The following is a 25,787-nucleotide window of genomic DNA, read 5'->3' on the forward strand; positions in this document are numbered from 1 at the left end:
GGCCGTGTATTTAAGTAGGCCATGGAAATATCAATTGCTTTTTTTTACTTAAAGTTTATATTTCACAAACCATAAGTTTTTGTATAATTTGTTGGTTTTGTTTGTTTTTTAATTACTTGTCATTTTATCTACGAGGACCTATTTAAATATATTACTATTTAAAGTGTATACCCAATTGGTTTGTACAGTTCTTTTTCAATAATTTACTGACCGGTCTGTTATTTATGCAGTTATTTAAATGATCGGTCTGTAAATTATACAAAAATTTTCAAATGATATATTATTTGGCTTTCATTATACATATTTGCCTGATGTAATTATAACATGACCTCAAATTTTATTCTTCAAAACTCAGTAAATAATATAAAACCCTTCAGTGTGTAAAATAGATGATTCTGAACAATCCCAATAAATTAAAAATTTTTTTTGGTTTTGTATTTTCTTATAGTTGTTGAATCACTATGGAAAATTTCAAGTCAAATGTAATAACGGTTCAAAAGTTATTCAAAAGTCAATATGACCCAAAAACACTCTGATATGTGGTGCAATAACACTGCAAATCTTTTTTTATAAAATATACTTTTTATACTTTATTAACATATAAAAAATATATATCTATATAACATATAGATATATATTTTTTTGTTTGTAATTCACTGAGCCAGGCATATGTTTTTATAATGTAACAAAAAGAAAAAACAAATTTTTTTTTACTTTTTGCAAATTCATAAAACTGCTGATAAAGCAACAAATTATCTTCACTGAAGATTATTTGTTGCTTTACTGCATAATAGCGTAAAGTAAGTAAGGCATTATAAACAGCTAATAGCTTTCTGAATGGGTACAAATTTATCCAATTTCGAGCATTTGATGTTTGTTTCTAAACAGAACAGAAATTTTGCTTAAGATGAATGCAGGTTTTCTGTAAGCAGAAAACATAAAGAATTTACTTCATAAGACAACTTCTTGCAAATATCATTTAATAAAACTACATCGGTTTGTTCTAAAGCCACTCGTACATTATAACAAATGTCAAACATTATAAATAAGACTCTTAAAGAACTTTACAATACTAACTGAAAAATCCTGAGGCAATTTTTTGAGGCTTGTTTATCTATTTTATTTTCAAGTTGCACAATAAATTTCCAGACTTTTTATCTAGATCCAAATCAGATTAAGTTCCATACTACTTTAGGCATAATTTAACTTTCGTTCCTTAAAGTGATTAAAAATGTACACTTCGTATCGAGATCACTCGGTAATCAAAACCGAAAATAATAAACCGAAACCGTGAATAATAAAATATGCCCGATGGAATTTTAAAATGAAAGGAAAATTACATCTTAATAGTAGTATAATATTTCTCCTTAGGCGGCCGCCTAAAGTGATGAACCCTAGATCCGCCCGTGTAAAAAAGGGTAATTATTTTTATGATCAATTTTTTTTTTTAAAAGTACTTTTTATATATTGTTGGAAAGATAATTTAATGCTGATTTGTATTCGTATAAGAACTATTGGTTAAAAATGATTTGCTTAGAGAACATGATTATGTTTATGAAACAAATTATAAAAAACACAGTAACCCAGCTGGCACAATAAGTTGTAAATGCACATTTAATACTTGTTTAAATACGCATTATTCTGGTATGTATGTTAGCCATTTTATTGTCAAACACGCATTAGAAATACGCTTCAGATACGTTTAAAAACGAGTATGCAATGCGCATCCTACTGAGTATGAAACTCGCATTTGAAACTTTTGAAAATATGCATAAAACACTGTAATTAGATATTTTTCAAAACGGTGTTCTCTTGGTATTAAATGCGCATTTAAAACTTTTCAGAATATGTGTTATTCACGAATGTATGTTAGCCATTTTACCGAGTAAAACACGTATTTCTGGTACGTGTTCTAACATATATACGTTTTAGACGCGTAGATTATTGGACATATAACACGCGTCTGAAATGTGTTTTTATTACACGTATATACAAAAGCGCACACACATTGGTTTTAAAAATAACATCAAAAAACTAATACTCGAAAATTTTATTAAAATAACTTGTACAGTGTTCAATATACACATCTATATTATAGTTTTTACAGTATAATAAAAATACATGTTAGCTTTATTTTATAATAACAAAATTGCACCAAAATTATTTATATACTAATGTATACTAGCCGAGGATTTATTTACCTTGTATTATATAAATGTATTATTTCTTACTATTTCTTACAATTACTGTTTATACAACTAAAAAAACATTATACAAAATCATATTCAAAAATTACATTATCAGGCAAACAAATGAAACCCATTTTATTAAAAGATTTGACTGCGTTCGCCTTTGGTGGTGCATCATAACAAAGGACGATTACAAAGAAAAACAAAACTTCTGATGTTTTTCGATAGTTATTTCGATAGATAGTTATAAGAAATCTATATCAGAAACAAAGAAATTAATTTAACCAAAGGAAAAGTTCTTACTTAAACCTGAATGCATGCAGCCAGTTTATAGACACATACCACATCCACAAAAATATTAAAAGTTTTAATTGAGTTAGTTTTACCTTTCTAAATTCTTTGTCACTCATTTTGCCTTCATCCTTCAACTAAAAATCTATATGTAAAATAATTTTTTTAACTTAAAATTTGGTAAAAAACCAGCATTAAATATCTCCAAAAAAATTTTATTAAAATATCTCCAAAAATATTTTAAAGAAATTATGAAATAAAAGTAATCTAATTAGTAAATAAAAAAAGCCAAATTCTTCTAAGAACATGGTGCTATGAAAAATATTTTAAATTGGCTTGTAGTTGGAGGGTTTTTTAACCTTGTTGCAGGAAGGCAAGTTATCAAGTACAGCCTCCTCATACCTAAAAAACAAAAGTATAAAATTACTATTGTCCTATTAATTTATCATACATGTTCTATTTTCATTTAATTTGTAAATTCTAATTTATAAATCTACACACACTCTAATTTGCATAGTTGTTAAACAGCCTAGCTTTAAATATTTCATTGTGGATTAAATAGCTAACCTTAATCTTCAATCTTTTATAATAACTTAAACATTATATAAATTATATAAACTTAGCTTAAACCAAAAGAACTACAATAAACATTGACACCTTAATTTATTCATAATAAATAAAAAACATAACATTAAAAATAATGTCAACTTATTGATATTTTTATAACAGGTAATATTTATCAAAACTTAGAAATAAATTCATTTTATATTTTGAATATCTTTTTTATGAAGGTAATATTAGAATATCTTGAAATAATATAAATTAAATCCAAATCTAAAAAAATATGTTAACTATTATGAATAAAAATAATTTCTGAAATCAAGATATAATCAAAATGCAAAAGGATTTTCAGAAATGAAATGAAACTATCATTGTCATGAAAAAAATTTGTTGCTTATACACTCTTTTTGATACTTTTCAACACAAGTTTTACACAAAATTAAAATTTTTTCACAAAGCCATACAACTGAGCAGCTTTGCATGCCACATCACTTGCAGTACCAATTTTGCAATTTTGTATATCTGTGGTACCTATTTTGAAATTCACAATATTTGCTAGGATCACAGCATTACTTAGAGGTTTTAAATAATCTGATACCTTGTATCAGATTTTTATAACCTCATACAAAGTATATCTGATACTTTGTATTAGATGTTTATCAACTTTGAAAAACAAACTGCAAGTTGTTTTTGTTTTTGAACATGCAACTTATAAATGGATATTATTGAATATAAATAAGAGAAACACAGTTTTTTAAGATATAACATTTAAATGAAAAATTATTAATATAAAATATTTAAATCTGTAAAAATAGAAAATTTTTGAACATTTCAGTTCATTACTTATATATTGTAACATTATATTCAAATAGTCTGTTTGAATATACAATTAATTCCTAGCATACTTTTTTTGTAGCTACTTATACTATTTATTCACAGTAGTGCCAGTCTTTACATTCATTTTTATTATTGAAGTTTATTATTGATTTCAACAAAACTGTTGAAATCAATAATAAACTTCAATAATAAAAATATTCATCAATAATAATAACTTAATAATAAGTTAATAATATTCAGTGGTATACACTGGATTTTTAGATGTTTGAGTTTTGATACTTACAGGCATTGTGCAAACTCTAAACTTTTGTATGTTTATGCTTATATCAAAAAAGAATGCTTTGCAAAGAATTGGGGTGATTGGAGCTTGGGAACAAATAAACCCTAATTTTTGGGTCCACCCAGCCCTTAATGTGGGAGCAACAAGTTTATAAAATATTTTCTTTACTACTTTTATCTAAATTCATATTCATCAACAAATTTCAAGTTTCATGCAATAATCTCTTAGTGTTCAGTTTTTATGACCCTGCAATGTTTACAGCCCCAAATTGAGGGGAGGTTAAAATTTTATTTTTTGAAAAATTTTAGTTTTTGACAAATAAGAGATTATTGCATAAAATTTGAAATTTGTTGATGAATATAAATTTAGATAAAGTTTGGAGTTTGCACAATGCCTGTAAGTGTCAATACTCAAACATTTAAAAATCTAACCAAGTAAAAAACTTATCCTTCATAAAAATATTCAACGAAGTTACAATACAAAATAATGCAGAATAAAATCCAGACAATTTTAAAATTTATTGAATATAACTTTGAAATTCATGAATATGAAATAAAACATAGAAAAAAATAAAAAATAAACTTTTTTGTGGATAACACAATTATTGTGCTATCCTAATAACACAATAATGTAGAATAAACATAAACTTACTTCATAAAATGAACTGATTGCATTTCTTGTTTAAACATGGAAAACACTGATGTGTAGCCAGTTACACATTGCAAGTTAAGATATTAGTAAACATCTTTTCATACTGTTTTATATATATACTATTTATACCTACTAATTAATATTATTTTTATCAACTATAAATTTAAAAAAAAAATTTAAATGTCAAGTGACAAATAAATAAAAATTTTTATAACATTTACATTTTAACATACAAGATTTAGTCTTAAAAATTTTTTTTTTTAATCAAGTAATAAAATTTTTTTTTTCTTTTTAAATGGCTGCCAATTTGTTGAGAATTAGTCAAAAAGAAAAATAGAAATATGAGAGATAAACTTATACTCATCTTTTGCTTCATTTATAAAAATTTACACAAATGGTCCTTAGTATGTTAATTTAAATATTTAGTTAGAGATTTTAAAGTTAATTCATTATTTTAAGTTTTAAGACTTTTTGAAAATCAAAAATGCCAATTTTTACAAGAAAAAATAAGATATCTCAAGATATATTTATTAACTTTCAAAATCTCTAGCTAAAAAAAAGATATTAATGCAAGTATCAATTTCAAATGTAAAACTGTGTCTATAGAAGAGGTAGCAGTAATTTATCGAGCATCTTTTTGTAGACTTATTTATTTGTGCCAAAATTATTTTCGTAGTTTTTTTTTTTAGAATAGCTATATTTATAGATAAAATACATAAATAAAGTAATAAACATGTAATTACATAATATGAAAAAAAAAAAAGGACTTTTATCAGTGTAAACATTAAAAATATTATTTTTCGATGCATGTATTTGTCATAAAATAACTTTTTTAGATTAATATTTACGGAACTTATATATTATAACAGTAATGAAAGATTTTGTAGGTAATCTTTGTGTACAAAACATCGTCTACGGACGTCGAAGTATTAACACGCTTGCGCGAACTATTAACCGCTGTTACGTTAAATAAGTAGCCCGTTATAAAAGTAGACAAAATGTTGTATCTGTGCATGCGTTAACTTACGGATACTTATTTAACGCCTGTAGGCGTTAAATAAGTAGTCCGTTTAAAAAGTAGACAAAATGAGCAATCAAGACAATATTTTTAACGCCAAACGTAATTCTAAATTTTAAGTTAAGTTAAGATTTAAGTTAAAGTTTTATAAAGTCCTTATTAAAAAGTATGAATTTAAAAATAATCTTATAAGAACTTAATATTTGCAAACATATTTAACGTAACAATACGATTAGGAGCGCCGCACTGCTCTTGATTAACGATCTTATTTTGTATTGTCTTATGTTTATAGATAGTGATATAAATGTTATAATATGTTTAAATTTTGATATCTGGCGCCCACCCCGCACGGTGCCTACTGGATAAGGAATATTATCTTTTAATGTAATAGTATTTCTAAAAGAGTTATTTTAATTTAAAATTTTTTTAAAAAAGAAGCCTTATCTATAAATTTTCAGCTGATGAAAATTTTCATATAAGTGTAAAAAGTGTAAAATCTATTAAACTTAATAAACATAGGAATCCATTTCTGATCTGGAAAACGAGTTAATGGTTTGAAATTTAACAAGTTCTAGGTTTTGATCTAAATATGATTTTAAACCTTCCATAACGTTACAATTATAAACCAGCATTATCCAAACTAAACCGTCCAAACACGCTTACGTGGGATAATGTGTAAGCGATTAAAACATGTAGAAGATTATAATTACTTGGAAACAAAATGAGAAATGTAAAAAAAAAACGCATAATATATTAAATTGTTAAAAATTTATTTTCCAAAATAAATTTTCATTCAACTTTGTATTGTTATTAAACTTGTGTCCATTTAAATATACCTCTCCTGGATAGTCGGTTGTTTGCCTCCTCAAATAAAACACCAGGGATCGAGGTTTACCTATCAAATATACTTTTAACATAAGTGATGGAATCTTTTTCTTTAATTATTCCTAGCCATAAGAGCTTAAGTTGTCGTACCTAAAACTCAAAAAAAAAAAAAGAAAAAAGAAAGAAAGAAGAAGAAAGTTGTCATTCTTATTATAAGTAAAATTATTTACTAGATAATTATAATAAATTGACAGATGAAACAAACAAAAAAGACAAAAATGTTGGATTTTAAAAAAGTACTTGAAACCTGAAATGTAATCAGGCAATCTAAAGTGAAATATAAGAAAAATAATATTAGAAAATTATTTTTAACTTTATTATATTTATAACTTGTAATTATTAATTATAACTTTTACTTAATAGTTAGAGTGATGATACAACTAGAATTTAAACTAAAGTAACAATTAAAAAAAAAATTATTATAATAAATCTAATTTAGAAAACTCTAGATTAAACTCTCATATCAAACTGAGTAAACTCTAGTCTAGTTCCATCTTTACTACTTGTAACTCTAGTTCTAACTCTAACTTATAACTACTACTTGTAACTCTACTTGTTGTATCTCCACTACTTATAACTCTAATCTAAAACTGAATCAATCAAAGACACTTAAAATTAGTTTTTGTTTAAAATAAGTTTTTGTTAAGAAAATATTTTTATGTATTTAACAAGTTACAAAACAAAAATTAATAAACATCTAATAATATATATATAATAATATCTAACTATATCTATATAATAATAAATATCTAACTTTTATTCTAGGTTTTCAAAAAATTATTTTTACACAAAGTTTCTAAAATTACTAACTCACTTATTAAAACAAAATAAATAACTGAAAACTGCTATTATCACATGATTAGGTCAGCATATTGTAAATATACATTTAAATATTTTTATTATTTTATAATCTAAAGAGACACTACATCAATATTATTTTATTGTACAGTAACAGAAATCATCACATTGAAATGATAATGAGCATTCTTTTTTACCATTGCATAAAGCAGTAGAATTTGCAATAGCATAAAGCCCACAATCATTTCCATTGTCTTGCTTTTGACATCTTATGACCTCCACATTCAAAGAAGAAATACATTCATTTATTAACAACAATTGTGCAACTTTTGTACCAGTAATGGAACAGTGGCATTATTAAATCCAGTAAACAATGAATCATAATTTAATAACTTGTCACATTCAACGTTGGCACTTGTCACATTCTTTAACCCATTTGTTAATATCATTAACCATCCCTAACAATTAAATTTAACATAAAACTAAACTCAAACATGAATAAAATACGTAATACTGTGATAATACTTAGCCAATAGAAAGAACTTTTTAGCTTTGCTCTAGTGTTGTTGAGACCAACATGAGCTCCATGATTAGAATCATGGACATCTTTAAACGCTATCATTTTTTCAGTCGTTTATAAGAACTTGTAATTTTTTAAATGAAGTAAAAGAAATACATAATACAATTTACCATCTGAAGTATAAAAAAAGTTAGATTTAATTCAATGGTAATAATTATTTATTCAACAAACTATAATGTAATGTTTACATACCACATAGTTTCAATTTTTTAGCATACTTCAAAAATGATTTACGCTCTGATTTGTAATATTTCATCCTTCCATCAGAGAGATATTGTTTAACATCTTCAACAGAATAGTTACGAACAGGCATTTTTCAAATTAAATTTTTGATTTTTTAGATTTTTAGATTTAAATTAGAAATTTAAGTAACTTTGAAGATTTACCTAACGGAACAAGGCTACTTATTTAACGATAGATTTCACCTACCTAATGGAAACTTAACATCATATCTATATCATATAACATATTATCGTATGCGCAGAGCTGTCTACTTTTTTAACGGGCTACTTATTTAACGTAACACCGCCATTGCAATTGTGTTTTTGAGTATAGTTATAAACGCTGTTATATAACAGCTAATTGCAATATTGCTTGTTACAGTTTCTTACTCTGACTTCCTACATTACACATTACTTACAGTTGATTATTCTGTCTTCCTGCAAAATTAAATAATGGAACGCAAAACGTTTCCGAAAAGATTTCAAAGAGATTTAACTGAAAAATATCAAAGGTACAAGGAAATTTTGAGTAAAACAAAGCTGAATTTATAAGCATTTATTATAAATATTAGTTGAAAAACTACATTAGTAAATAGTATATAAAGTTTTTTAACTAACATTTATTTCAGCTTTTATAGTCTATAGTTATAACTTTATATTAGTATAATATATAGTATATTTCTAGTAGTACTTCTAGATTAAAATATCTACAGATATATTATTCTATTAGACTAAAATATCTATACTAAAACTATATAATAGAGTTTTCGTATAAATATTTTAATCTAATAGACTAAAATACCTTAAGATTATCTACATGTTTCAAAGACAGCTTCCATGTTTTTATCCTTTTTTGAAATTTTGCAGTACTTATTAAAAAATATATTATTATTTTCTGGTAATCTTAATTCTAGGAGTCCTAGAGGTAAGATTCAATAGATACATCTAATTTAAATGATGAATATTTAATTCTAAATGTGTTTTAAATTTCAACTAATTTCAACTTCATCTTTTCTTAAATTTTCATTTCAACTGTATAATAATAAATTAATATTACATATATGAAAAAGTTTTTAATAATGATAATATTAGTTACAAATTGAGTAAAATAAATTTACCACCTTATCTCTATTTAAATCAGTTTTATTGTGTGTATATTTTACACAAGTTTATTATTTGCAAAGTGTTTTTTTAGGAAGCGTATAACTAACTGGCATAATAACCATAGTCATGTGTATGTAATTTTACAATATATTGATTTCCCAGCAAATGATTCCAATTTTAGTGAAAACTTAGCTTTAAAAACTTTTAATTATGGTTGTTTGTTGCAATCAGAAAGTGAGAATGACTCAGATTGTGATCATCAGCTCAAAATAAATAGTGTTTCGCAAAGTTTTGAGAGTTTCTTTTATCCTTCAGATACTGAATTTTGTAAGTTAACGGATGATAGTCAATCATTATTAAAAGACATTCGTATTTGGGTATTAAAAATCAAACTAAACGAGAATATATTAATGACTTATTAACAATTTTAAGAAATCATGGGCACCAACTTCCAAAAGATTCTAGAACAGTTTTAGGAACATTGAACAAAGTTGATACAACCGAAATAAATGAAGGTGAATTTAAATTGGCATAAAGGAAGGCCTTAAAACAATTTTTAAGCGTAGTGCATATAACTGTGATAAAATTAAGCTACTCTTTAATGTAGATAGTCTCCCAATTTTTAAATCATTGGGATACCAATTATGGCCCATTACATCCCAATTTTCTGTTTTTCAACCTTTTACTGTTGCCTTATATGGTGGTCAGAAAAATCCTATTGAGTTTTTGACCAATTTTACGCATGAGCTGAAAGAGCTGCATAATAAAACAGTTGTTTTATGTGGTAAATCCTATTATGTCTCAATCTTCTGAAGGGTATTGTACAACATAGTGGTTACTATGCCTGTGAGAAATGTGATGAGGCTATTGTATGTGTTAAAGGTCATATAGTTTATGGTACAATTAATAGTAATTTGGTTATAAAAAGAACTGATTATGGGTTACGTTCAGGTCAGTATGCTCAACTAGATAATGAAAACAGATCTCATCAGCATATAGTGACTCCATTGTATGAAACTCAACAACTAGATCTTGTTCAACAATTTCCATTGGACTATATGCATCTAGTTTGTTTAGGAGTAATGCGTTGTATTTTATTGTATTTATAAGGAGGATATCCACAGATATTTTCTGGAAGATTGGCTTCTGCAGATCTGATAGAGATATCTCATAGTTTAAGTGAACTAAAAGGAAAATTACCTTCAGATTTTGTGAGACAACCACGTGAACTAACTGAAGTTAATCGGTGGAAGGCTACTGAATTTAGAACTTTTCTTCTATACACAGGCATTGTTGTACTAAAGAATGTTCTGGAACCAAAAAGACACAAACATTTTTTGAGTTTAGCCCTTGCAATACGCATGCTATGTGAAGAGGAAACCATCTTACGATACAGTTATTTAAATTCAGCAAGGCAACTTTTAAATTATTTTGTTGCTATTGCACATGGGCATTATGGTGATACTTTCACTGTATACTATATAAATAACCTCAAGCATCTTACTGATGATATTGAATTTTTTCAATCTTCTCTTGATGTTTTTTCATGTTCTCAATTTGAAAATTATTTGAAAACCTTTTGACCTTTTTAGGATTGGTACGTGGTAAACAAAATCGATTAATAGAAATAGTTAAAAGGCTTCATGAATTAAAAGATACTCTGAGAAAGCAATTACTATTACCAAAATTAATTGACCTACTAAATCTTGGTTTAATACTCAAGATTGTATATGCTTTGTGAACAACATTTTGCCTGATGGTAGATTTTTTTTTTTTTTTTTTTTTTTTTTTTTGTTATTCACCTCCCCAAGGCCAAGAAGGCCACTACAGATGAGGAGGCTACTTAATAGTGGTTATAACCCTCTCTCAACTCTATAACTCTGAAACACGAACCTCGACGAACAAGGCCACTGCGCGGTACTACCAGGGACGTGGTGGGGATCGAACTCGGAACCTCTCGCTTATGAAGCGAGCGCTTTACCACTACACCACTACCGCAGATTAGTATGCAAGATGTACAAAAAGACTGAACTAGACAATTTTTTTGAAGATTTTTATTTTCTAAGACTCTTCAAATATTTCTTATAAGAAAAGATACACTTTGGTCAGATCAAATAACTTGTACAAATATAAAATGGAGAAAATGTGTTTGCTCAGCACATGGAAGTGATCCAGTTATCATACCATTACTAAATTGTGTAAATTTGGGCTGAAAAAAACAACAACTTAATAAACCTTTGTTTATATTAAAATTTTCTAAACCTTTTTTATGAGAACAGATTTATTTAAACTTCGGTTTTATTATTAATCTGTTTAAAAAACTTAGAATATCTGAAGTTAAATATGCGATTATATGTAAAAAAAAAATTGAATGGTTTATGTTTCTAATTTAAAAAAAAAAAAAAAAGATGTTTAAGACTAATGTAATGTGTATGTACATGTGATTTGTTCATTAAGTCCTCTTTTTATTCTCAGGCTTTTTAGTATTGTTGTTATAACTGAAAAAGGTCTACCAACCAAGACAGTGGTTCCTTTTCATTGGGTTAGTTTAGACAAATGTATTGTTTATTTCCCACCGAAAGGATACAAAACTCTTGGAACTTATATTTCTGAGTGGGCTGTTCCGGAACCAGGCTGGAAAGAATATGAGTTTATTGAACTTATTTTGGAAGCTGGAACATTGGAGACATGCAACCAGATGCTTGAATTTCAAACAGAAGATGAGTCAGAAAATCACGGTTTATATTTTTTGTTATTTATAATTTCTCTTGTTAAAAAAATTATTATGAGTGTATAAATAATTTTTTTGTATCAACCGTAAGGATAATCAAAAGAAGTTCGAGCACCCAGTCCAGAGCTAGACTTGATTTTTAATTCTAATGAACCTGTAAACAGTGGATTTTCTCATAAGCTGAGCGATAGATATTCAAATACTTTGACAAAGTTTTATGTAAAGGTATTCCAGAAAAACTATTTGTTTGATTAGTATTTATTTCAACTTAATTATTTTTTTGCATTAGAAAAACTGAAACCAGCCCTAGCTCCAGGTCTGTTGCCTGATTTTCCACCTGATTTCGTTAACAAAAATGCTGGAAAACTTTTTGGAAAATCAAAAGAAGTTCGAGCACCTAGTCCAGAGCTAGACTTCATTTTTAATTCTAATGAACCTACGAGCAGTGGATTTACTCATAGGCTGAGCAATAAATGTTCAAATACAGGTGATGAAGTTATATTTAAAGATTTTTCAGAAAAACTATATATTTTTTCAACTATATTTTCAAAATAAAAATTTAACTATATTTTCAACTTGATTTTAAAACAGGTAATTTAAAAAGGAAACATTCAAATATAGGCGAAGGTGGAGTCTTTCAAGGAAATGTCATACAAGCGTGAGTACTTTTGTATTTACTTGTATATATTTTATCAATTGTTTTTCATTTATGAAAATTGTTTCATTTTTTTGTATTATATTGATAATAATATTTTTAATTCATTTTAGTTTCATAATTAAGAATTTAATGTTGTATAATTAAATGTAATTAAATATAATTCAAAAGTTGCAATTAATAATAAATATTGCAATTTGCAATTAATAATAAAAGTTAAAAATCTAAGTCAAAAGTTCCCAATAAATTGAAGATAATTCAAAAACAAATTTTTATAATTATAAAATGGTTATAAAAGTTTTTTTATGAGCCTATGTTTTTTAAAAAGTTTTTTATTCATAGAAATGCTTCAAAAGCGTCGGTCGTTTTTGCTTTTCTATTCAAAACTTTAATCCTTTTTAAATCGAAAGTAAATTAAGGAATCATAAATTATTATTTTACAAGTATTCTAACTTCCGCTTAACACTTATATAAATAGTATTTAAATTTAAAATATATTTACTTCATTAAGAAATGAAAATTTAAAAATACTTGTTTACAAATTTAATCCGAAGTTAGACATCTAGTTATATAATATATCATTGTAAAAATCACCTCTTTGTTGCGTAATTTTAATTTATTAAAATCACCACAAGTAGAAGCACATTTAAGACCATGTTTTCGACAACTGCAAGCATTCGAACCACACAGGTTTTTTGAAGACATTTTACAATCGCATCTTTTAACACTTAGAAGGATTTGAGGTGCCACATCGTTATTAATTGCTATTGGGGTAAGAGTATTGTTTTCTTTTTTCCATCCCCAGTCTTCAGGATTAAAATTCAAGCGCTCATTAAGTAACTTCCATTTAATAATTTAAAGATGGACGCGTAACCTATGCCTCCTTTTCAGTTGGCGATAACTTATGAGGTTTAATGATACCTTTGCAAGGTTATTTTTTATACTTTTAACTATCAAAATAGAACTAATTAACAACTACTTTATAAGAAACAATCTAGTATTACCTTAAGATGTAAAATAACCACCTTAAGTACGACCATAAGATGTACAATAAAATATAATGTTAGTGGAATATCTTTGTAATAATAAATATCTTTTCATGGTACATTATGTAGATTATGTAAATTTATAACATATAGTAAATAGTATACAAGCTATAATTTTGTCATTAATTATAATGTTTCAACTAGTGCTGCATTGTAATTATTTTAAAATGCCGATATTGATGCTGCACCAACTGTATCTTTATCTATCCAAAAGTTTGTCATTAACTGTGCTATTTCTAAAGGTCATTAGATTTTTTTAATAGACTTAAAAAACTGGGGTTTCTTTTCCTGTATGTTGCAAAGGTGATGTCACACCTCTACCATGCATGTACAAGTAATAAGTGCTCTTTAAACTCACTGATTGTACGAGTTAATTTTTTAATGCTCCAGAGATGATTCTTTTTTTCCAGGCATAAAATAGACATTGTACATGTTTTCTCTCCTATAAAAAAAACATAACAGCTATATCAGTGTTATCGGCTTCAACTACACTTTCGCTATTTGATGCTATTTGTAAAACGTTTGAAACAATTTTGTATTAGCAACTCCGAGGCATATATGTCATTTAGATAAAGAAGCAGCCATAAGATATTTTGATAGCAGTTTAACTTTATTTTGTTGGGCTAATAAAAAGCGCTCCTTATGATGCACATCGATCATATAAAAAATGTTTTCCTTCTTGTTTTCTAGCATGCTCATTTGATTGAGTTGAAAAAGTTTCATATCCAATAAACACAACACTTACTAATCCATAATTGCGTTTGATGTTTGTTAAGTACAACTTGTAAATCTCGCTGAATTTTAATCCTTTTACCAATCTTACTTGATGTATCAAAGCTCCACCATTAATCCCGAGTTTGAAAAATTTCGTTTTTATTTTATCTACTTTGCATTAAGCCTTTTTAGGTAAAAGTAATTTCTGCAGTGAAGATTTATCTGGTTTCCTCATCAATCTATTTTAAGTAACGAAAGATGTGTGATAGTCAACTCATAACTAAAATATCTTTCATTATCGTCATCTCTTAGAGCAATTACAGCAAGACTTGTGAACAGAATTGTTGGGTTAGCATGTATTGAGCAATCTTCCTTTAGTTTTATTACCTTATGCAATGCATCCAGTGGTTTTACTTGGTCTCAACGTCTGATTTTAGCTTTGGTGATAAATTGTCTAACTTGTTATGAATCATCAATCCAATTTCCTCAGCTTTTTCACAATTTATATTACAATTTTCAATGATGGAGACAATACCTGTAGATAGAGAAGGCAAGTTTGAGTTTTGATATATAAACGGATTTTGTCTCCTTAACCACTTCTCAACAGTTATTTTTGAAACTGTTTACTCTATTCGACACGACAATATCTAGCAGTATAATTTTAAGGGAACATTCTGCTGATATGTGCGCTCAAAGCGACCTTGCAATAGCTTTTCAGGAGATCATATGTATGATACTATTTTCTGCCTATATCTCATTAAACAACTCCTCTGAACCAGATCCTCACATAAGTTTAAGGTTGGGTTGAAACCAGAACCAAAGTATGAACCTGAGGAAAACTTTTAATAGTAGTATTTCATTTTTAAAAGTTACAATCAAAATTAATCAATATAGTATAAATTATATATAAATACAAATAAATAACTAATTAATAATTTAACAATTATTAACATCAAAATTTTTATTCTACAGATAACTTTGTCAAAAACAACAATTTTCAATAATTGAAAATTGTTGTTTTTAAAAAATATAGATCAGATAACGAGAATATTAATTAAGCTTTTTTTAATACTTAATTAATTAACATGTAATTATATATATATTATCAATATAATTAATAATAATTAAGAGAGCTTTTTTAAAAAGACTGCACTACAAAAAAGTAAATATAAAAATATATTTAACATACTATTTAATTTAATATATACCTTGACTAGTGTAAATCAAATTAAATCAATACTTCTTTTGGCTGAACTTGTCAAGATTATTGCAGCTATTGAAACACGCCGGAATTCCAGCTTGATAATAATGCTATAAATTCAAAAGTTGAAGCCAGCTCTTTAAAAGATCAGACTTCAGCAATGGAAATGATTCTAAGACTAGAGAAAAAATTGCTTCATTAGAGGAATTTGAACAGGTGAATAAATTTTTCCAAATTAATAAAATTTGTTATTCCTGATAATTCCAATTATTGAATATACTTCGTAAATTAACTTTCGTTTTTTAGTTTTTTTGAATTATTTTGTTTTAAGTATTTCGTTATTGATTGTCAGGTCTTATCTGAGGGGTAAGGAGGACCTTCTGGACCAGGTCTGCATTAAAAGGGGAGTCTATATTGAAGTCGAGAACCTTTTTTTTAATCCCAAATTTTAGGACCCACTTATCACCAAAGTTTTTTTGCAAAAATTACAAATATTTTTCCCAGTCTATTTGCATTTAGTTTTGAACATTTAATATACTATTAAATTCATTTCATTTTTCAGACATGTCTGCTAGCTTTGAGCGAGTGTTCTCATTCAAAAGGTGCAATTGTGACCTACAGAAAGACAAAGCTTGATATCGAAAATGATTACATGATAGTTTAAAGTAAGGACAACTTGCCAAAGATTAATACCTTCGCAAAGTTGAACGCAGATAAAGCAGAGGAAGACACTGAAGAGGAACTTCATAGGATGAAATAATTAAAGTCTTGGTAGAAGGTTCAGCCAAAATTTATTTTGGTAAGGAAGTGGTAAAAAAAAATAAAAGAAAGTTGGATGTCAGTCCTCAAATTCTATCCAAGGGTATTTTAAGCTCAAGCTTACCACTTGAGCCAATGTTTGCAAATTCTTTTGGCGCACTTAAGCCAGAGTTTACAAGTGCTTCGCACTTATGTAAGTTTGCAAGTTTTCCAGTTCGCAGTTACAATATTTACCCTTATGTAGATTCGCAGGTATAAAATTTTAACTTATTCAGTCGTCCCTTAGCTAGACCACTACCCACCACCTTCAATGAGTAATAAAACCCACCTTAACCCTATACTGGGTAGTTTACCTAATAAAAATTGTTTTTGAAGTATTTTCGATATTAATTTGAAAAAAGTTGAAAAAACTAAACTTGAATTTGACAAAATTTGTGTAACTTGAAATTAAACTTGAAAGTCGAAATTTCCTAAAATTTGAATTTGACCACATCAAACTTGATTACAAAAATTCGAAAATTTGAAACTGGGATAAGTTCAAATGAATTCAACCAAGCTTAGTTTTTAGAGTGAGATACAGTAAAAAGTTGCAACTTTACTAAATGACGAGTCAAGTAAAAATGAGTTTTAGTTAATAGAACGAGAGATAATATTTTTTTGAGCAGCGACCATGATAGTAAATGGAGAAAAGAAAAAGACATGCAACATTACGACGACGGGAGAGAAGCTCAAGCTCGGTAGCTCGGTTCAACTACGTTTGTAATGCTCATTTGGACCTTGTCTAGAAGAGGATCATTAGAAACATCAGCTCAAATATGACAACAGTATCACATACAGGGACAAATAAGAGGTTTGTAGAGGTAGAACCATGAATAAGATAATAGCAAACACAATAAAGAGAACAAAACTTTAAAGATAATAACTTTGCAATCAATAAGAAGACTTTATATCAAGACAGGAGTATAAGTTGAGTCGTCAGCAAACAGAGCCACTTTAGGTTTAAGACTGTCAAGAAGATTGATATTGAACATAGGAAAAATATAGGACCAAATAAGGTAGCTCAGAAGGTACTGGAAATGAAGAGGAAAGTTGACATTTAATGATGAATTTAGTAGTGCGATTTGAAAAAAATGTTTTGATAATCTCAAAGGTTTACTCAGATACATCACATTAAGTAAGCTTATAGAAAAGACCAGCATGCCAAACTTTATCGAAAGCTCCCACCATTTACTGCACAATATAATCTTTAAGTTGAAGCAGTTCAATTGTAGAACAAGAAGATCAAAAACCATTTTGATTGCCAGAGAGTAGGTTATAAAACTCAAGATGGGATGTGGGAGATTTATTCATTATACACTTAAAAATCTTCTTGTAATACAGAGAAGGCTGATCAAACAATAGTTGGATAAATAATCAATTGCTATAAACATATAGAAAAATTTTATGCAATATAAAGTGACAATGCCAAATATTGAACAAAGTCTTGAGATTATATGGGTAACTATAGCAAAATATGAAGAGAAAATATTATTAGGATGCGTATACCACCCACGAAAATCAATTTTAAATAAATAATTAAACGATGCAACAAAAAAATGTTATACACAACAAATAATGCTGTATTAATAAAGTATATACAAGTTTGTTATTGATAGGAGACTTTAATTCCGTAAAACTACATGGTCAAACGGTTTAATTGAAAACATTAGAACAAGTGATAATGAACCCAACAAAGAATTTGCAATTACTGTAAATAAATCTTCATTGCAGTAACAGGTTAGTGATGCAAGTTTCTTTTACGATAGTATTACACCTATAAATACTTTAGACTTCTTTAAACGCTCATTTGAAAAGAATTTTTTAAGTAAATCAACCTGCAATCCAAAACTACTAATCAAATGTATTAACAGCTAAAATAATTTTAAAAATACTTTAGAGATTTACTAGTAAGCTAATTAAAGAGTCTAACCAAATAGTCAACATTATGAACTTACATTATGAACACTTTTAGTCAGTCTACAACAAAAAGTATACCAATAATTACCAATTCTAAAAAATGACTTTCTTCCTTTGTATGAAAGTAATAGATAATAACTGTGAAACTAATTTAAAAAAACTTCTTTAGTTAAATGAATATTAATCTCCAGGACCAGACATGGTAAAATTAAAAGTAATAAAACAATGGGCATCTGCTTTTGCTTTACCGCTCGCAATGATTTTTGAAAAATTATTTAAAACTGGAAGAGCACCAATTAAATGAAAATTGGCAGACATAACTCCAATATTGTAAAAAGGAAACAGGTTTATTGCTAGCAACTAGAGACCAGTTACATTAACCTTAATAGACTCTAAAGTACTAGAGAGTATTATATCGGACGCAATATATACCATACGTCAATTAACGGTCTAATAAATAAACATCAACATGGATTTGTAAAGGGCAAATCTTGTTTAAAGTAATTGAAGCAATGGGGCTTTTGAGTAAATTGCTAGCGAAAAAAATTTCAGCAGATATTTTTTTATCTTGATTTTACTAAAGTCTTTGACACGGTACCGCATGTACAATTATTAATCTAACTGAAGTCATAAGGAATATCAATTGTCATATGCTATTGGATTAGCAACTTTTTAACTAATAGACACCAAAGAGTGATACAAGGCAATGAAGCATCAAACTGGTAAGAGATAACAAGTGATAAAGATAATCAGTTTTAGTTATTTAAAATTAATTTAACTCATTTTAAATAATTAAAATTAATTAAACTGATTTCATTTTCTAGCCATGTAGCTTTTATATATATATATATAAAAAATAGAGTTTCTGGGTCATTTAAGATATTCAGCGTAATTTAAGATGCCCTAAAATGTTTATAAGCCTTGACTCTCAACTTTATCATTGTTGTGGTTTAAAAAATAGAGTTTCTGGGTGATCGAGATATGTCAGCGTAATTTAAGATGCGCTAAAATGTTCATAAGTTTTGGCCTCTCAACTTTATCATTGTTCTTTTTAAAGGGCAACTCAAAGGATGTTAGCAAATGATTGTATGACTTTGCAGCATCTAGAATATTCAAAAAATATCTAAAAATTAAACATCTAAAATAGTTTGATTTTTAGACAAGCAGTATCTAAAACTCAAATAACATAGTTTAAAATGATACACAGTAAAACTAATTTTCGTATTTTTGCACTGTTCCATTCTGCATTGCTTTAAATTATAAATTTTTTTATCTACATTAGATGCAATTCTAGGATTGTATTTCCTTTCTGTGTTTTGGGCTTTACAGCAAAACATTTTAAAGTGTTTCAAAATGTTTTTATTAAAAGTCGATTGATTGAGCATCAATTTTGTGGCATGATGAGGCTTACCTCCTATACCTTAATCAACACTATCTTCAACTTCATCAATGTTCTTTTAATACGATATAGGTGTAAAATATGAGCAAAAATTTCAGCATCAGTAGCTGACGATTATAGCATCACAATCTAAACCAATCTAAAATTCCGCTGAGGGTTCTTCTTGGACGGCACAAGGATGTAGTTCTCACAAACGCTCAAGCTCTTCTGTCGAAGAGCTTGAAACAGATTATATCTATCAGCTTCTGTCATCTGTTAGTTTGTTTTGCTGACACCAGAACTTTTAAAACAATTGATGACAGTCACCTTTATAACAGCGTTTTTAAGGAGACTGTCATCAATCACAACTAGATCCAAGGGCTAAAGTACAGATATGGTATTAGGAGAAAATATATCAGGTTAATGTTGCTTAGCCCTTCAATGTGTGGAAGGGTAGGTTTATCCACTAGGAGTGCTGTCTTCTACGTTGCCTCCATCAACTATGTTTTCCATATTGCTAAGTTCTTATCCTGAGCTTGAAAATTAGAGTCCAGCTTCTTTTACCTATTCTGTGAAAGGGTCTCCGGTTATCTAGCTTATTTGCAAATTCTGAAATGTGCAAGAGAATTTCGTGATAATCTTAAAACATTGGGGCTTTAAGTTTTCTAATAACAAACATGGTTGATATTTCTCCCGCTGTACTTCCTACTTTCATGCCTGTTAGTCTTACTTTATTGTTTGTTCCCTAAAACATTTCGCTTGTCATAAAGGGTACGTTTGCTTGGTAGCACTGATAAATTACCCAAAACTGATCAGCATTGAAAATTTTTTTAGTCTTTTAATTTGAAAGTAATGTTGAGAGTGTAGCAAAAGTGTTCTCCGTTACCTTTAAGAAGTAACGGAGATCAATTTTGCCTGAGATAAATTTAAAGTTGGTGCTGTTCCTCAAAATAGAAACAGAGTAATTGAATTTTTGCATAAATCAAACGTCTGAAAAATGGAATGCTGGTACATGTGTATCTATATTTAAATTTAACAAGATTTGATTAAACATAACTAACCTTTCTTTTCATTATGAAACAAATCAGATTCTTTTAATTTTAACTTTTGCAACCGTTACAAATTTTAATGCCTTTTATTTTAGTATGATGCCATTGATTGATACTTGTTAACTTCTTTGCTGCTACAAACCAGGCAAATGTAGCCTTATCTACTTTTTCGAATTAACCAGTACTAAGTTTACCTCTTTTTTAGACATCCCTTTCTCTATAGAGAAAGACCTATAGGTCTTTTAATGCCTTGAATTTTTCAATTATAAATTTGATTATAAGTTTTTGCTTAACTAGTTTCATTTGTATCGCTGACATTATCTGATATATCAGCATCCGAATCTCCTTCTTCCTTTGATTTTAGTAGATGTTTTTTAATTCTTTAAAACTTCATAGCTGTTAAAAAAAGATATTAAAACTTCGTAGCTGCTTGCTGTCTACAGTTTTTCCTAGTTGCTACCCAAGAAAAGTTATATAGAATTTCTATAAACTTTTGAAACATATGGTCTATGGAAATTCTATAGAATTCAATAAAATTTCTACAGAATGTCTACAAATTTCTATAGAAATTGCTATAAAGTTTTATTTTCTATAAAATAAAAAGTAGAAAAAAAAGTTATATTGGAATTTCTATAGAAACTAACAGAGATTCTAGAGAAATTTTATAGAGTTCTATAGAACTTCTATAGACCATATGTTCCAAAAGTTTACAGAAATTCTATAAAACTGTATTTCCTAGGTATTTATTTCTACCATGTATTCTAAAACAATTTTCATCGCCTATATTTTCCAAAATTTTGGCTTTTGTGTCAATTATCTTAACACAATGTTTTTTTCTTGTCATAAAAATGCCCTGCATTTGTATGTTTAAACGCTTTAATACTTACATACAAAATCATGCAAAATCTTTTCTTTTTTTTTTTAGTTTGTTTTGGTTTTTGAAGAACTTAAAAAAAAAATAAAGAAATAAAACATACATTATATCGCCATCAAAAAGTTGTGTGAAAATTTTTTGATTATTTCTTTATTAAAAACTTATTTTGGTAATATTGGCACAATACAATATGCAAAATTATTGCTCAAAAGTGGCCTAAATGTTGCAAGAAATGTCCGCTTAATATTAGAAGAAATGTATATACAGAAATATACAGAATACTCTAGTGAAACAGGTCTGAACTTTTTTAAAATGGTATACAATAGAAAATTTTTAAGAGCATTCGTTATATAATTTTTAAGAACATTCTGTACATAATAAAAAATGCCTCAGCTATAAAAAATTTATAGTTATTGATTGAGAAATGCAATCATTGAAAGTTTTACTATGTTTTTAACAGTGTTTTTGATGTGCAAGCTTAGTGTGCAACAATCATGCAAGTAATTTAAAAAAATTTAATACATTGCTATCAGAAGATAAAAATGGTTCAAAAAGAGTTTATTTTATGGAGTTGTGGATTTACTTTAAAATGTGATAAACTATCCAGACTTCCCCCATTTGAGTATACCAAGTTCAAAGATGATGTTACAGTTAATCAGGAAATTATTTTAACAGCAGATTTATATAAAACCTCAAAACTTACAAATAAAGTGTTACATCCAAGAAAATTTAAACAAAATGATAAAAACCTAAGCTTTAATTAGCAATGCCATTGTGGATAAAAATCTAATACAAATTTTTCTGCTCAGTTGCAGTAGTTAAATAGTTCTTTTTAATTAAAGATCTTTTAAGTTACAATTATAACTGTGTTAAGTAAGTTCGAAATTTAACAGATAAACAATATGTTGACAATATTTATGCTTGTGAATCATTTTCAATTTCATATTTTACTTTTAATGTTATTATCAATGTTGATTTATCGTTCTGAACTGCTCAGCTTGTTTTAAATTTACTTTGCTTTACAAAAACTTTTTTTCTGAGCATTTGATACTGAGAATAAATCTCTAACAAACTAGTACTATATTACAGTAATATATTTTATATATAACAAATACATTTTTTATTATTAAAAAAAGTAACCACTGATAAAAATTGTGTGGATATTATAGTTAGTTTATAGTGTTTTCTTTTTTTAGAGTTAATATAAATGTAAAGTTAACCTAAGATGTTTTGATTAATGTGGAATAACAAAATATATAAACAATACTACGTTCTTTGGGCAAAGTCAATTTTAATTAAATAAAAATTTGTTTCTATTTTAAAAAAAGTAACTTCTGTTTGAAAATAATTGTTTTCTTGCTGAACAAAAGTTGCAAGAATAAAAATGTTTCTTAATTGGTTGTTTGTTTTGATTTTATAGCGTTTTTCTTTTTTTAATGACCTTTTTTTTCCGGCAAAAATGCGGAATATTAGGCCGTATACTTTAAGTAAGCCATGAGCACGTCTAATAATCTTTAAAGAACGTTGTACTCATTCCAAACCTATTTAATTCAAAAAGAATATTCCTAATATATACTAACTAAATGTTTTAATGTTCTTTGCTTTATATTTAAAATACAATATAACCACTATTTTGTATATGTGAGATCTTTTAAAATTTGTATTCGCATACAAATTTTAAAAGATCTCTAACATCACGGAGCTTTCCTTTGGAAACAAATAGTTTTAAAAAATTTCAATTTTTCCAAAGGTTTGAATTTTCCTACTTTCAAAAATAAACTGAAAAAAGTTATTACCTCAATAGATAATATACTCGAGTTCTTTTGATCTCGATACTCTTTTAAAAGTGTTTCCTCAATGTAATTTAAAATATTAGATTGTATTTTTTATTGTATTCTGAAGGTCTTTTTATTGTATACTCAAGTCTACCTTGAAATATGAAAATTTTCAAAATTTTAAATTATACTATTTTACCCTATTTCAAATATACCTAGAAAATAAGGTGATATCTGTTTTTCATAAAAATATTCAGAATTTATATAATTTCATCATTAGACATAGGCGGTAAAAAAAAAAAATGTCACGCTAAACTTTAGTGATTTTTATAAGAATTTCTTACTTGGATCTTTTAAGAAAAATGAAATCTTACTTCTTTTTTTTTGTGAATGATTGGTACACTTTTAAAGGCAACCCAGGGTATTCACATGTTGTTTCAAAGTATAACCAAAAGTAGAAACATAATTGCAGTACAATCTCTCTAATTCGAATCTCCTTAATTCGAAAACCTGCATAATTCGATTAAATGCAAAGTTACCGTGAAATGCGCTTAAAAAACTCTTACGTTTAACTTTCCATAATTCGAATCTCTATAATTGGAAAACCTCCACAGTTTGAAAGGATTTTTTAGACCCGTCAGTAAGATTCTCTCTGTAAATCGAATTATTTTAACTTCTGACGAATAAAAAGCTCATTAAACCGTCAAAATCTTTTTTCAAATTTCGAAAGTTGTGTAACTTTCGAAATTTGAGTTGTGTCAAATTTCGAAATTAATGTAAATTATTTTCTACTGTTTAAAAAAATCGTGGCATCAAAGAGACATTAAGAAAACAATTTTAAGCGGAAATAAAAAACTCTGATGGAATTGAAGAAAGGACAAACAAATAAAGAGGTTTCGAAAATTTTTGATATTCCACCAAACACTCTTTCAACCTGGAAAAAGAAAAAAATAATTAAATCTTTAACGCTTTTTTGTCAAGGAAATTTGACTAAACGGGTGAAAGTTGATACGTATTACCTAGTAAACAAAGCTGTACTTAAATGGTTCAAACGAATGAGAGCTGATAATGTATCAATTGGTGGCTTGTTGGTAAAATAAAAAACTTTATATTTTGCGATAGAGTTATGCTTCAAAAATTCTCTAGTTTCAGAAGGATGGTTAGACTAATTTAAGAAAAAGCAAACTAATTTGGAGATAATTTGACACAGGCTCTAAAAGATATAAATTGTGTCTTTGACATGAATTTACTAGCGCATAAAAGACAGTCTAAAATTACTTACTTCTTTTTTTTTTAATTTAAGTTTAAAACACATAATATATATTGCTTTTAGGTCTGAGTATTACTATTTGTTACTTTGAAAAGAATATTTAAAAAAAAGTCAACTTTCTATAATTCGAAAATCTCTCTAATGCGAACTTTTAAAAAAGTTGATGCTGGAAAAAGACGTAAGACAGTTGGGTCAAGAATTTTCAAAAAACAGCTTTTTCATGGCAAAAGTTTAAGCTCTCTTTTAGAAGAATCCAACATTGTCTCTGTAAATAGTCTTGTAAATAATACGACTTTGGCAAGAAATTTAAATGTTTCAGCTTCATCAAAAAAACTTACCTTTGTGAATCAACAAACAAAAATAACTTCAACAAAACTAACTTCATTATCTAATAACAAATCGACTTTTCCACATTGTTACATCATGTTGGATAGCTTTGTTTTAAAAAATATCATAGACGAAATTGCTGTGTGTCCTCAATGTCAATCAAGAGGTATTAAACTTTCTACAGATTTGTCAAGAAAGAAAGGACTGTCTGTTTTATTGGAGTTTACATGTACAGCCTCTACCTGCTCATGGAGTAAAAAGGTTTACTCTACCAAAGAAATTGATGATGGGTCTAAATATTAATTGGATGTTTATATGAGATCCATTATTGCTATGAGAGAAATAGGAAAGGGACATGCTGCTTTAACAACCTTTTGTGGGTTTATGAATTTACCCCCACCAATGCACAAAAAAACATTTCATGATATTTAAAGAAACATGTTAATTGCTTACAAGTAAGTCGCTCTAAATTTTATGAATAAAGCAGCTACTGAAATTAAACAAGATCTTGGTGAGAACAAGATAGTTGTGATAGTTGTGTAGAGGAAAATCCTCGCTTTTGCCAGGTTCCATCATGTGATGGAACCTGGCAAAAGCGAGGATTTTCTTCTTGGAAAGGTGTTGTAACTATAATTTC

General features: G+C 27.5%; 1 protein-coding gene across 1 annotated transcript; it reads left to right on the plus strand.

The window, feature by feature from the left end:
* The first annotated feature begins 8,696 nt into the window (after positions 1-8,696).
* LOC136090469 (uncharacterized) lies at positions 8,697-12,349 on the plus strand. The gene is made up of 3 exons (XM_065817162.1): positions 8,697-8,823; positions 11,891-12,153; positions 12,238-12,349. The coding sequence occupies exons 1-3, from the start codon at positions 8,765-8,767 to the stop codon at positions 12,240-12,242; spliced, it is 327 nt and encodes a 108-aa protein (XP_065673234.1). The 5' UTR covers positions 8,697-8,764; the 3' UTR covers positions 12,243-12,349.
* Positions 12,350-25,787: the final 13,438 nt, after the last annotated feature.

This window comes from Hydra vulgaris, chromosome 14 (assembly GCF_038396675.1).
Source record: "Hydra vulgaris chromosome 14, alternate assembly HydraT2T_AEP".
Classification (NCBI taxonomy): Eukaryota; Metazoa; Cnidaria; class Hydrozoa; order Anthoathecata; family Hydridae; genus Hydra; species Hydra vulgaris.